Genomic DNA, 14,567 nt, shown 5'->3' on the forward strand with positions numbered 1-14,567 from the left:
CTTTCACTGTTATAATTTTGCGAAGGCAGTTCCCGATTCCCAGTTCTGCTTCAAAAAGTTGTATGACCTCGGGTATGTCACTTAACCTCTTATCTTAATTTCTTCATCTGCAAAATAAATTATATAATGATATGATTAAGTACCTTTAAATATAGTACATTCATTAGCTATTTAGTAGAATCATTTATTTTAACTTTTATACAATCATTTTACCTACTTTACCTTATAGAATAATTAGCAATTATTATAGATGTATTATATATCCAGTACTATTAATTTTCACAAATGTAATCCATCGCTGACCCATCAAAATAAACAAGAAAGTATCTATTAACTGTGAATCTGAATGAAACAGGCTTATTTTTCACTACATAGATGACAAAATAGAAAAATCATTTTAAGTCAGACCTAGGTTTAAAGAATTTCTGTGATATGGGAATTGGGTAGGTAGATGCACAGGTAGTTTTCAGTAGACTATTTTAAATCTTTCATTGGAAATGTTTGCTTCACTAACTTTGACTTAAACTTGAAACTATTTTCAGGGATCTTAAAAATCTTATGAGTAGTCTCTTACTTTGAAAACTTAACATCTCTGTTAATGTACTCTCTTTTAATTTGTGTGTTGAGGGCAATGAAATTCAAACAAACAGGATGTAGCCTCAGTGGTGCCAAAGAAAACTGCTTTCCAAACAGCAGCTCTTCACTGTATCTGTGGTAGGAGATGGGAGGTGGGTGATAAAACGGAAGGAAATGTTTTCATTTATGAGAAGAAAATGACCTACAAATTTGCAGGAAAAAAACAAAATAGAACTGGATAAAAAGGGGAAAAGCAATCCACTAAATGCCAACCCAAATATGGTATTTTAGTGCAGAGGGATGTATCTTCTTTGATGTAATTCAGAAAACAAAATAACTGAATAAATTCATTTCTGGAATAAATAAATACAAGATTAATTGATCAATTTTTGCTTAAATCTAGAAATGTTCAGTTGCAGTCTCTTGCATCTAATGGATAACTATTCATTCTTAAAATCCAAATAATGGGCCAGGTACAGTGGGTCACACCTATAATCCCAGCACTTTGGGAGGCTGGGGCAGGTGGTGTTAGGAGTTCGAGACCACTCTGGCCAACATGGTGAAACTCTGTTTCTACTAAAAATACAAAAATTAGCCAGGCATCTGTAATCCCAGCTACTTGGGAGGCTGAGGCAGGAGACTCATTTGAACCCAGGAGACAGAGGTTGCTGTGAGTCGAGATTGTCCCACTGCACTCCAGCCTGGGTGACAGAGTGAGGCTCCATCTCAAAAAAAAAAAAAAAAAAAAAAAAAAAAAAAAAATCCAAGTAATGGTTATGTGACCTATGCAATTGCACGGGGCCCCACGTTGATTTATCTCAAAGGGCCATGTTTGGTTTGATGCTCTGCTGTTTCTTTCTTCAAATTCTTAATAATTTCTGAACAAGGGGCATTGTGTTTTCATTTTGCACTGGGTTCTAAAAATTAGGTAGCTGGTCTGGATCTTGAGCTCAAAAGTGAAGCAGTGTGCTCTGACCCGTCAGGTAGGCTAAGGTGTTTTTTACCCTAGGCTCCTCTGCACTCAGGACATTCTTCTCTTAGAGTAACTAAGAGTAACTAGCTTATTCCATGTTGTATTTTTCCTCCTGTTTCACCATCTTTGAGTTCATTGAGGTTAAGATCTACAATTTTTTCGTGTTTGATTCCCTAGCATGCAGCATTGTATCTAGACGTGCTAAGAAATCAGTAATTTGTTGCATGAATAAATGGGTGAATCAACCATTGAACAAACTTTTTTTTTTTTTTTTAAGACAGAGTCTCACTCTTGTCGCTCAGGCTGGAGTGCAGTGGCACAATCTTGGCTCACTGCAACCTCCACCTCCTGGATTCAAATGATTCTCCTGCTTCAGCCTCCGGAGTAGCTGGGATTACAGGCGCCTGCCACCACACCCAGCTAATTGTTTGTATTTTTAGTATAGACAGGGTTTCACCATGTTGGCCAAGCTGGTCTCAAGCTCCCTACCTTGGGTGATCTGCCCACCTCGGCCTCCAAAAGTACTGGGATTACAGGCGTGAGCCACCGTGCCTGGCCCTGAACAAACTATTGATATACAATGGCAAGATTTTAAAATGATAAAATATCATCTTGAACATCTGGGATAAGAAGTGTTCTTTTGTACTGAATCAAATTTGAGTCATAGAGACTCCTCAGTTACTAAACCAGATAACAAAATGTGAGATCTTGAATCATCTAGTTTGTAAGAGAGATTAATTTGAAAAAGAACTTTAAGAACTTAGATTATCATTCAGGTACTTTGTGATTATTAAACTTCATAAGGCATAGTAATGATGAAAGCTACTTTACTGAGTGGGTACTATGTATCAGGCACGGTTTTAAGTACTTTTCAAACTCTATCAGTATGGGAATTACCTTGAGCTCTTGTCAAAGTGCAGACGCCATTTTAGTAAGTTTAGGTTGTGTAAGTTAGGTTTAGTAAGTTTAGGTTGTGTCTAAGATTCTGTAGCTCTAACCAGTTCCCAGATGAAGCCAGTGCTGCTAACTGTGACCACACACTGAGTACCGGGAGACAGAGGTTGCAGTGAGCCGCGATCATGCCACTGCACTCCAGTCTGGTGACAAGAGTGAGACTGTCTCAAAAAAAAAAACAAAAAAATTTGTTCTTTATTTCAATAATGCTTCAGTTACACATACCAAAATGATGCCATTTTTTAAATTACATCAATCCCTTTGCTCACAATTTCTACCTAGACGGATTTTGTAGTTCGCCATTATGATCATTCCATTTTACACACATCTCATCTTCCTCTCGTCTCTCTCCAAATGTTGTACCCAACTGCTAAAGTTCCAATTCTGATTAAGTCCAGAATCCATCTACTTTGCACTCATATTTAAGCAGCTGAATGTGGCTGAATAAAAACACATAGTTTTGCTGTCTCCCCTTAAAGTGATTGCCACAAATCTCAGCACTGCCAGACAATCCAACAACATTATCTAGCAAATTCAGTTTGTCAACCTCCTAGAAGACAATTCACACTTTCTCTCCCGTCAACAAACATCCTATACCTCACCCTACTTCTCACTGTCAACCGATGGGATCACTTTTTATTTTTCAAAAGAAAGTGGAAGCAAATTGGAAGAGACCTACCTTACCTTCTCATTATCAAATTTGCCAGTTGAGTGCATTCGGACCCACACAGTCTGCCTTTTCTCTTAAAAGAGCTGATGAGTTGCCTGCCTTGTTCCTAAAGTCAGCCCCTCTAATTGCATACTGATTCCCAATCCCTCTCATCCACTCTAGGGTTTATCCTGCAATAATTCCTTCTCTTGCTGCATCATTTATTTTTCTTTCTATTGGGTTATTCCTATCAGCATACAAACATTAAAATGCCTCTCATCTTTAATAAAAATCTTTTTTCCCCAGGCTCCTTCCAATTACCTCAAATTTCTATGCTTTTTCTTGACAGTAACAAGTCCTCAAAGATTGTCTATATTTATTGTCTCTATTTCCTAATGTCACATTCTCTCTTAAATTCATTTTAATCAGGACTGCATCCCACCATTCCATTTAAAGAGCTAATCCCCATGTTGTCACATCCAATGGTGAATTCTCAGTGATCAATTTCCTCAGCTTCACAGCAGTAGTGAAATGGTTGATCATTCCCCCTTCCAAGAAATAATTTTGTTCCTTGGCTTTTTGATCATCAAACTTCCCAGATCTTTTTCCTTCTCAGTCTTCATTGCTGGCTCCTTCCTTTCCAAACTCCATGTTAGGCACCAACTTCTCTTTATTTACACCCATTCCGGGCTGTGATGGTATGCAGTTCCGAGGTTCTAAATGTCACCTACGTGCTGATAATTTCAGGCTAGCTAGTCTTTTTCTGCTTTTAGGAAAGGAATAGATAAATTCATAATATTATAAGGTAATGAAAAAAAGAGCTATGAAGAAAAATAAAGGAGAATGAGTAGATGAGAGTTTGTTCTATGTATTCATATCACTGTTGAATTTTAGTCCAGGAGAAAGAGTACTATTTAAATAAATTTTCAGGAAGTGCTCTGTGAGATGACATTTTAGCAAAACTCTGAAAGATGTGAAGGAATGATCTTCAGAAAAAGGCAGAGCTTCACTCTGCCACTGGACATCACCGATAGGATGGGTAACAAACATACAAAAATTAACATGTCAAATGAAACTCGATCTCTAGCTCTAAATCGGCTCCTTTCCCAATCTGCCTCATCTCAGTAAATTGCATATTTATATTCCTTGTTGCTCACATAAACAATCTAGGACCTATCCTTAATTCCATTTTCACCTTATACTCTATACCATCAGCAAAATCCTATTAGGTCTATTTATTTATTTATTTAAGACAGAGTCTCGCTCTATCACCCAGGCTGGAGTGCCATGGTGCGATCTCAGCTCGCCGCAATCTCTGTCTCCTGGATTCAAGTGATTCTGCTGCCTCAGCCTCCCGAGTAGGTGGGACCATAAGCATCCACCATCTCGTCTGGCTAATTTTTGTATTTTTAGTAGAAACGGAGTTTTGTCATGTTGGTCAGGCTGGTCTCAAACTTCAGACCTCAGGTGATCCACCTGCCTCGGCCTCCCAAAGTGTTGGGATTACAGGCATGAGCCACTGCGCCTGGCTCTTCGGTCTATTTTCAAATTACATTCATCCTAGTACAAACTGCCATCATTTCTTATTTTGATTACTGCAAAAACTTTCAGGTTGGACTTGGTGCTTTCACTCTTGCCCTCCTTTAAGCTGTTCTCCATAGAACAGCCAGAAAGAAGGCATTTAGAAATGAAAATCAGGTCATGTCCCCTTCCAACTAAAAACTTTGTAACTGTTACACATAAAATACAATCCAAACTTGTTATCATGACCTGGAAGACCTCACAGTCCTGGCCCCTATCTGTCTCCGGCTACATCTTGTATGGTTTTCCTCAAGCTCACCCGGCTGTATCCACACTGGGCTTCTACTGTTTCTTACATAATAGACTCCTTCTCATCTTGAGGCCTTTGCGCTTGTTTCCTTAGGCCTGAAATGTTTTCCTCAGATTTTCAGTAAATCATTCCTTTACATCTTTCAGAGTTTTGTTAAAATGTCATCTCACAGAGCACTTCCTGAAAATTTATTTAAATAGTACTCTTTCTCTTGGACTAAAATTCAACAGTGATACGGATACATAGAACAAACTCTCATCTACTCATTCTCCTTTATTTTTCTTCATAGCTCTTTTTTTCATTACCTTATAATATTATGAATTTATCTATTCCTTTCCTAAAAGTGAGTGTCCCTATCTACAGGGTAGGCACCCACAGAGAGCTGCAACTTTTATCTGTTTTATTCAACATTATGATCTTAGTGTAAGTCTTAGTTTGTGCTGCTGTAACAAAATACCTTAGATTGGATAATTTATAAAGAACAGAAATTTATTTCCTCACAGTTCTGGAGCTTGAGAAGTCCAAGATAAAAATGCCAGCATTTGGTGTCTGGTGAGGGTCTTCTTGCTGTGTCCTCACATGGCAAAAGAAGTGAACACTGTGTTCTCACATCATGGACAGGAGAAGGGCAAAGAAAGGCTTAAGCTAGTTCCTTCTAGCCTCTTTATAAGGCACTAATCCATTCATGAGGGCAGCACTCTCATGACTCAGTAATTTCCCAAAGGGCTCCACCTCTTAATACCACCACAGTAAGGATTAAGTTTCAACACATAATTGTTGGGAGACATTCAGATCATAGCAACATCTAAAACTGTAGCTGGCACATAGTAGGCACACATTAAATATGTATATTAAAAGGTGAATGGATTTTACATAATGATTGGGGAAACCTGTGCTGTGTATGTCAAGTAATTTACCTTTGATCAAGGTGGTATTTCAGGATAGCTAGTCTGACTCCTGAATCCCATCTCTTAGACTGTTCTATTTTATTTTTTATTCAATGCTCTATAAATTCTACCTTGTTTACTTTTATTGCCTGTGGTGATCTGGAGAGAAGAAATCCTGTCTTAACTTCTACCCATCATTCTTGTTAGATTGTATATATGAACGATATCCCTAATAATTAAATTCAAGAACAAAGCAATAGCTTCTGATTCCCACCTATGCATGGGAGGATGAGAAATATGCCCTCTACTCTACCCTCATCCCCTGCCTGCCAGCTAATACTTGTTAATTTAATCTGCAAACTACTATTTGCCTTTCTGTCATATAAATATTTTAAACTAGATATTCTTTTCCAAGAATAGCAGCTTGCATTGGTATTTAATTTTCATGATCATATATTTTTTTTGAGATGGAGTTTTGCTCTTGTCACCCAGGCTAGAGTGTGGTGGCACGATTTCAGCTCACTGCAACCTCTGCTTCCTGGGTTCAAGCGATTCATCTTGCCTCAGCCCCCTGAGTAGCTGGGATTACAGGCTCCTGTCCCCACACCCAGCTAATTTTTATATTTTTTTTTAGTAGAGATGGGTTTCACTATGTTGGCCAGGCTGGTTTTGAACTACTGACCTCAGGTGATCCACTCGCCTCGGCCTCCCAAAGTGCTAGGATTATAGGCATGAGCCATTGTGCCCGGCCTATGACCACATTTTTAAAGTGGCTTTTATTCTCATTGCCAGTACTTTTTATATTATGCTTCTTGAGTTATTTATCCAAAAGTTATCTGGAATATGTCTTCAAGTAATTCTCTTAGGAAGGGAACACCAATCTGAGTCCATGCATATCTATAATACATATATATTTTTTACCTTGGTATATGAATAATTACCTGGTCACAGTCTTTTCTCCACAACACCTATTCGATACTATCTTTTGGTATGCAATGTTTTGGAAAAGATTATGGATAGCCTTATATTCGTTCCTTTTATGCATTCCTTCCCGCTTCCCTCCCTGTATGGCTCATTATATTAAAAAAATTAAAATTCTGACAAAGAATGTCCAGGTAGCATCTTTTTTTTTTTTTTTCTTGTTAACTTTGTCTAGTACTTGGTAACTCCTTTTCCTCTATAATCTCTTCTTCCTTCAACTCAGGAGAGTTGTCTTCCATATCTTTGGTTCATGATTGTGATCATAATGTTCTGTTTTCTTCTGCTGGAAGCTTGAATATCCTCATCTGGATTCCAGTTTATTTTACTTTTAATCACATTGTCTGTTCCCTGTGCATTCTGGGAGAGTTGTTCTACATAATTTAGTATACCTTTCTTATGAAAAATAACATAAAATTTTATTATTTTCTCAATAGATTGAAAGTTCTTTGAGAGTAAAAACCATGACTTTCATTTCCATTTACTTGCTTCCAGCATATTCCTGGAAAATAGTGGCTATTCAAAACAGCCATTTGGTTTCCTTAGATGGATAAAATATCTGTGATGGAGGCACATTAACTTACTACAAAAACTATGGCATAGTACTGAAAAGGTGGAATTTGAAGGGTATTTTGAGGAGTATATATGTAGTAAACATTCTGCAGGCCAAGAGCCCAGAACTTAATACATACAGAAGAGAACGAACAACTATAAGTTACATACATGAAAAAAAGAACATAAATTTAGCAAATTTGGAATCTGATTTAATTTATATAAACTGAATTTTAGGAAAGTATTATTATAATAAAACTGTAAATATTGCAGGGTTCAAAAAGTACACTGAAGAACAGAGTATCCGGTAAATATTATAAAACAAGATTTTATTGTTTTAGAAGTTTGATAGTAGATTTTCAAATCAACATACAAAATTTCAAGTTTTAGGCTTCTGACCTAACCTAATACAGTATTCATAAGCTTTTGGGATTATTTTCTCCACTGTGCATAATAAAAACTTTTTAAAAGAGGAAAGTGTCAAATTATATTGCAAGTTAAAAGCAACAGAAAACATTTCTCATGACACTGAAATAATTTTGGAACAAAATGTGACACAGTTCACCTGCAGTTCTCACAGTCTATGGTAACTATTGTCAGCAACAAACATCTTTAACTCCTAGCAAATTGGTTGGATAAAGGATGTAATGCCTGATGCTTGAAGTATTGTTTGCTTTACTCTCTACTTCCAGCAGTCTGAGTGCTTCTTACACAGGCCTTTATAGTGAATTAAGTCTCCTTCTGCATCCCCAACCTGTATCATGGTACTTCAGGAAGGACAGAGTAGTTCTCAGTCACAAAAAGGCAACTTCTAATAAGGAATTTGCATGACACTGTAATACAATGGTCCGCAACATTTTTGGCACCAGGGACCAGTGGAAAACAATGTTTCCGTGGAAGACAATGTGTTCGTGGAAGACAATGTTTCTGAGAATGGGGGAAGTGGTGTAGGGGTGGCGGGGTAGGGGGGAGATGGTTTTGGGATAAAACTATTCCACTTCAGATCATCAGGCATTAGTTAGATTCTCATAAGGAACCTGCAACCTACATCCCTCACATGCAAAGTTCACAATACGGTTTGCACTCCTATGAGAATCTAATGCCCCTGCTGACCTGACAGGAGGTGGAGCTCAGGTGGAAATGCTCACTCACTCTCCACTCACCTCCGGCTGTGTGGCCTGGTTCCTAACAGGCCATAGGTGGTTGGTCTGCGGCCTGAGGGTTGGGGACCCTTACTGTAACAGATGCAATGGAAATATACAAAAGAAATTGAATATGACTTTCCTTTTTACAGACTAAAATCTACTGGGGAGGGAAAATTTAATTGAAATGAAAGTAACAGAATCAAATTTGTAGCATAGTCTACATATTTATTTATTTATTTATTTATTTATTTTTTTGAGGCGGAGTCTCGCTCTGTCGCCCGGGCTGGAGTACTGTGGCCGGATCTCAGCTCACTGCAAGCTCCGCCTCCCGGGTTCACGCCATTCTCCTGCCTCAGCCTCCCAAGTAGCTGGGACTACAGGCGCCCGCCACGTCGCCTGGCTAGTTTTTTGTATCTTTTAGTAGAGACGGGGTTTCACCGTGTTAGCCAGGATGGTCTCGATCTCCTGACTTCGTGATCCGCCCGTCTCGGCCTCCCAAAGTGCTGGGATTACAGGCTTGAGCCACCGCGCCCGGCCATATTTATGTTTTTATTAATTCTTAAAAAAAACACTCAGAAATTAAGGTAGTCAAGAAAGATAGCAGAGTGATTGAGCTACAAAGAAAATAAGATCTCTTCCATGTTTTAAATAATCTTCACAATATTAGAGAATCTATATAGTCTTGCCAGGTCCTATGGTACAATGCATTATGTAAGTATATTGTAATGAATTACAAAGATACATCAAAGAGAATTCCAATCTTCTTAGAGTACAATCTGGTAAGAAAAAAGGCAGACATACCAATGGATATAATGAAAGCCACTTGCATATAAAATAGGATCACAGGGGAGGTGAAAATAGAAGTCATGGAAACTTCAGAGTGGAAAGCTTACTTCTGGCTGTGGGAAATTGGGAAAGCTTCAAGAAGAAAGTTAAATGTGAATTAGGGATTACAGGGGATTTAGAAACATAGTTGTAAATTAGAGTACTCCAAGCAGAGAAAGAGAGGGAAAAAAAGAGTATGAGTAGAGGCAGTGAGGTAACACAGCATAAATGCAAAGAGCAAGCAGTTAAAGGATGCGTGAAAGTGAATAGGGCAAAACCTGCATGACTGACCTCTCCACTGGGATGGCTAATCATGTTTTCCATGCACACACCAACTCTGTTCTTTTCTGTCTTCCACCAGCCAGTTGCTAAAACTCTAAACATAGGAGTTTTCGTTTATTTTTCTATTTTCCTCATGGTTTTAATCCAATTTATCAGCAAATCCTCTTGACTCTACCTGTAAAGCACATCCTGAACCCACCCACTTCTTTCCATCTTTCCATAAAATACATGAAATACAAGTCATCATTTCTTGCTTGAGTTATTGCAATAGCTTCCCTCCTTCCACTGTTGTCTTTTTGTTGTTGTTGTTGTTTTTTGTTTTTTTTTCTTTTTTTTTTTTAGACTGAGTTTCACTCTTGTTGTCCAAGCTGGAGTGCAATGGCACGATCTCGGCTCACTGAAACCTCCACCTCCTGGGTTCAAGGGATTCTCCTGCCTCAGCCTCCCGAGTAGCTGGGATTACAGGAATGCGTCACCATGCTCAGCTCATTTTCTTGTATTTTTAGTAGAGATGGGTTTCTCCATGTTGGTCAGGCTGATCTCGAACTCCTGACCTCAGGTGATTCATTTGCCTTGGCCTCCCAAAGTGCTAGGATTACAGGTGTGAACCACTGGCACTGTTGTCTTCTTATAATCTGTTCACACAGCAATAGCAGCCAGAATGATCCTTATGAAATGTAATTAGGTTATATAATCTCCTGCTTACCATCCTACAATGGTTGCCCTTCACATTTAGAAGGAAATCCATATTCCTTATTTAGAAAAAGTCCCACACAACTTTACATCTCTGTCCCCTCTTCCCTCTGCCCTACCCTCACCCACTAGTCTAGGAACATAAGCCTTCTTTGTTTCCTTGAACATGCCAACATTATTTCTGCCTTAGGGTTCTTGGCATTAGCTATCCTGTCTACTGGAAATGCTGATGTACTTTAGCTATATTGTACATGTTTAACTTCTGTCCTTCAGATGGCTATTTAAATGTCACCTCTTCAGAGAAGTCTTCCCTGGTGATTCAATCTGAAGTAACGTTTTAGTATTTCAGTTGTTCAGTATTACAACACCCTATTTTAACTTCATGCATAGCTGCTATCACCATTAGATATTTTTGCATATAGTTATGTTTAGGTTCTCTTTCACTAGAATGTAAGAACTAAGACTTTCATTATACTGCTCACTTGAAGCTGTGTCTGGCACTGAATGAGTAATCAAATGCTTAAATCAAACAAAGAGAAAAAGTTATATGGGCTCTTGAATGACAAGATAAAGAAGTTGGGCTTTATTCAGAAAACAAATGGAAGAATGCTAAAGTTTTTGAGGTAGAAAGATGCAACAGACATACTTCTTGCCCTAAAAGAGTTTAGAATTCACAGATAACCCAAACAGATAATCCATATTCTTAAAAGGAGAAGCTCAATACAAAGTACCATTTCATTAGTAGCAAATGACTGACACAGAACAATTGATGCTACAGGAATGTGGCTAAGAATGTGGGCGGGGATAGTTTGAAGAAAGTTAGAACTGCAAGGCTATAGGACATTCATAAGTGGAGAAGTCAGGGAGGAAATTGCCTGTCTTTTATTTTCCTTTTCTTTCCTCTTCTCCCCTCTTCCCTCCCCTCTCCTCCCCTCCCCTTCCCTTTCCTTTTTTTTTTTCCTTTCCTTTCCTTTCCCTTCTCTTTTCCTTCTTTCTTTCTTTTTTTCTGAGACGAGGTCTTGCTATGTCATCCAGGCTGGTCTCAAACACCTGGGCTCAAGTGATTCTCCTGCTTCAGCATCCCAGGTACTTGGGATTACAGGTGTGAGCCACTGCACCCAGAAGGGAATATCTTTTTTTTTTTTTTTTTTTTTTTTGAGACAGGTTTTACTCTGTCACCCAGGCTGGAATGCAGTGGCGTGATCTTGGCTCACTGCAACCTCTGCCTCCTGGGTTCAAGTAATTCTCCTGCCTCAGCCTCCTGAGTAGCTGGGATTTCAGTTGCCTGCCACCATGCCCAGCTAATTTTTGTATTTTTAGTAGAGACAGGATTTTGCCATGTTGGCCAGGCTGGTCTCAAACTCCTGACCTCAGGTGATCCTCCTGCCTCGGCCTCCCAAAGTAAGCCACCACACCTGACCTAGAAATATCTTGAATAGGGGAAATATTGTTGGTAAAAGTATAAAGGCAAGACATGTCTGTAATGAACTCAGTGTACAGGGAATAGATTAGTCCAAAACTAACAGTATATACAAAGGAACGTCAAAGAATTTGTTATCAATGTTTGGTTTTTCATAAAAGCATGGTCTTTAAAGTAGAAATGCTTGCCTCAGAGGTCAGAAAATGGCAATCATTCATAGAGTGTAAGTAAGCCCATAAAATCATGAATTAAACAAACCCATAAAATCATGAAATTGTTTTCTATTTTGACAAATAAATTTGAATATTAATTAAGATCTGTTTTCTTTTTTTATTTCCCACAGAGTTGCCACCCCATTTGGAGGTTTTGAAAAAGCATCAAAAATGGTTAAATTTAAAGTTCCAGATTTTGAGCTACTATTGCTAACAGATCCCAGGTTTATGTCCTTTGTCAATCCCCTTTCTGGCAGACGGTCCTTTAATAGGACTCCTAAGGGATGGATATCTGAGAATATTCCTATAGTGATAACAACTGAACCTACAGATGATACCACCATACCAGAATCAGAAGACCTATGAAAAGAAAGTTGTATGTGCCACATAAAACTCTGAATATAAAAGTTGCTGTTTTACTATTTTAATTACTGGCAAAGCCACTTGCATTTTTCATTAGTAGCAATAATAGCAATTTAGTGATTTTCCTTTTGTGACATTCAATTTCAATCTCAGATCAAATACTAATAAACATTTAGAAATCTTACTTTAAAAAACTTATTACTTACTTGTCTTCATTCATAATTTTGTTTTCACCTGGTTTAAAGAATCTAGACATTTTATTGCAAAAGTTCAGTTGGAAAAATAATTGACAAACAGTTTCACCTTTGTCTCATTTTATATGATTTATTGCAGGGTAAGTTTTTCAAGTGGAATCTAGAATTAAAATACAGGGAGAGATATGAAGACTTATTCAGAGTTTCATCTAAGGGATGAAAGCTATGGAAGATGATGTACAAATGTTATTGATGGAGAAAAGGCTTGGGTGTGTCCTTTCTGGTGACCATGAGAAAATAATATGTCTTGATGAAGTCTTTTCATTAGTCACTCTTAGAATTCTAAAGTGCTTTGCACTTTTCAATGTTTTGAATCATTAGGTAATTATTCTGGATGATAGTCTCCTAAGTTCAATTCAGTTATTATATTCATTTAGCATTAAGTCAAGGATACTGAGAGACAATGACTCAAGGCACGTCATAGTACTATAATTTTAAGGACCAAGGTGTGCCCAAAATTCAAGTTTCACAAATTCCAATGCTGTGCATTGATTATGTTCAACTTTATGTGTGCATTTTTAGAAGAGTAAGAACAAATAAAGTACACACTAATATACATATAAATACATACATGTATGTGAGAGAAGGAAAGAGTAAGTAATTTGAATTGGCAGCTTTTTTTGCTAAATCTTTAAATTCTGTTAAAATCCTCAAGTAACTGGGGAGTACATGCTTTAAGACACAAACAAAAACAAAGGGCATGAAAGTAACTGAAAGCAATGTAGCACACATCTATCATAATATATGTAATATACTGACATAGAAGACTCAAACTAAACTAATATAGTTATAGCTATATCTTAAAATATGATTAAGGAAGTATATGACATATAACTTATAGAAATCAGTATCAATTTCTCCCATTTCAATTCAGTTAAGAGTTCTGTGATAGATGTTTATAGCAGAGAGGAAATGTCTCATCAATAGAAAACTGTCTATCAGATAAAGTTTAGGAGATAGGAAGAAGGACTGTGTATAGTAATGAAAATACCAAGTTGCAACATTACATATTTACAAAACAAATCTCTGTTTGTAGTGTGGAAATCGGTGACTGTTTTAATCATCGTCTAGACTTGTAAGTAGAAAAATTTTAAAAATTTGCTTATGAAAATATAACCCCTAGAAAGTAACAATGACAAAGTATTATATTTATACATACTATTGTAGAGAATTTGTATATTTTTAAATATGTCTTAAGATATCTTAATTTTATTTGTAAGTTTTGGTGTTTACCTGTTTTAAAATGATCATGTTGGCATCTGTGATAAATTATCATTGAGGCTCCCATTATGCCATTTTTTGTTCATTTTAATCTTTAAAAAATAAAAATTAGGCATATTCATTATGTATTTTGATGAAATGGTTTAGTTCTTTATTAATATCATGAAATGAGTCATTATTTTTAATGAAAATGAAATCTTTTGCATTATTTCAACCATTTCCAAATATAAACTGTATGATTACTGTCCCTATTCTGCCAACCACTGAAAGTAGAGGACAGCAATAAAGTATGTTAGCTACAGAACAGTACTCCCCAGTATCATAAAAGATAACTTAAAAAGAAAAATCCTAGCTGGGTGTGGTGGCTCATGCCTGTAATCCCAGCACTTTGGGAGGCCAAGGCAGGTGGATCATGAGGTCAGGAGATTGAGACCATCCTGGATAACATGGTGAAACCCTGTCTCTACTAAAAATACAAAAAATTAGCCAGGCATGGTGGCAGGTGCCTGTAGTCCCAGCTACTCTGGAGGCTGAGGCAGGAGAATGGCATGAACTTAGGAAGCAGCGCTTGCAGTGAGTCGAGATCGTGCCACCGCACTCCAGCCTGGGCGACAGAGCAAGACTCCGTCTCAAAAGAAAAAAAAGGAAAATCCTAAGTGATACTCATTGTTTTAAAAAGATTGAGTAGGAAAAGAAAAAATAATCTTCTGTTCCCTATTGTATTTCTTTATTTTTTGGAAGTGTCTATTAAT

At 37.5% G+C, this 14,567-nt stretch overlaps 1 protein-coding gene across 1 annotated transcript in view; it reads left to right on the forward strand.

The window, feature by feature from the left end:
- Nucleotides 1–13,934, forward strand: part of MYOZ2 (myozenin 2) — a 53,666-nt gene extending 39,732 nt beyond the window's left edge. The window contains exon 6 of the mRNA XM_010364862.2: nucleotides 12,109–13,934. Coding sequence (XP_010363164.1) covers nucleotides 12,109–12,343 — 235 coding nt within the window. The 3' untranslated portion in view covers nucleotides 12,344–13,934. The remainder of the gene's footprint in view (nucleotides 1–12,108) is intronic.
- Nucleotides 13,935–14,567: the final 633 nt, after the last annotated feature.

Source organism: Rhinopithecus roxellana, chromosome 2 (assembly GCF_007565055.1).
Source record: "Rhinopithecus roxellana isolate Shanxi Qingling chromosome 2, ASM756505v1, whole genome shotgun sequence".
NCBI classification, from domain to species: Eukaryota; Metazoa; Chordata; class Mammalia; order Primates; family Cercopithecidae; genus Rhinopithecus; species Rhinopithecus roxellana.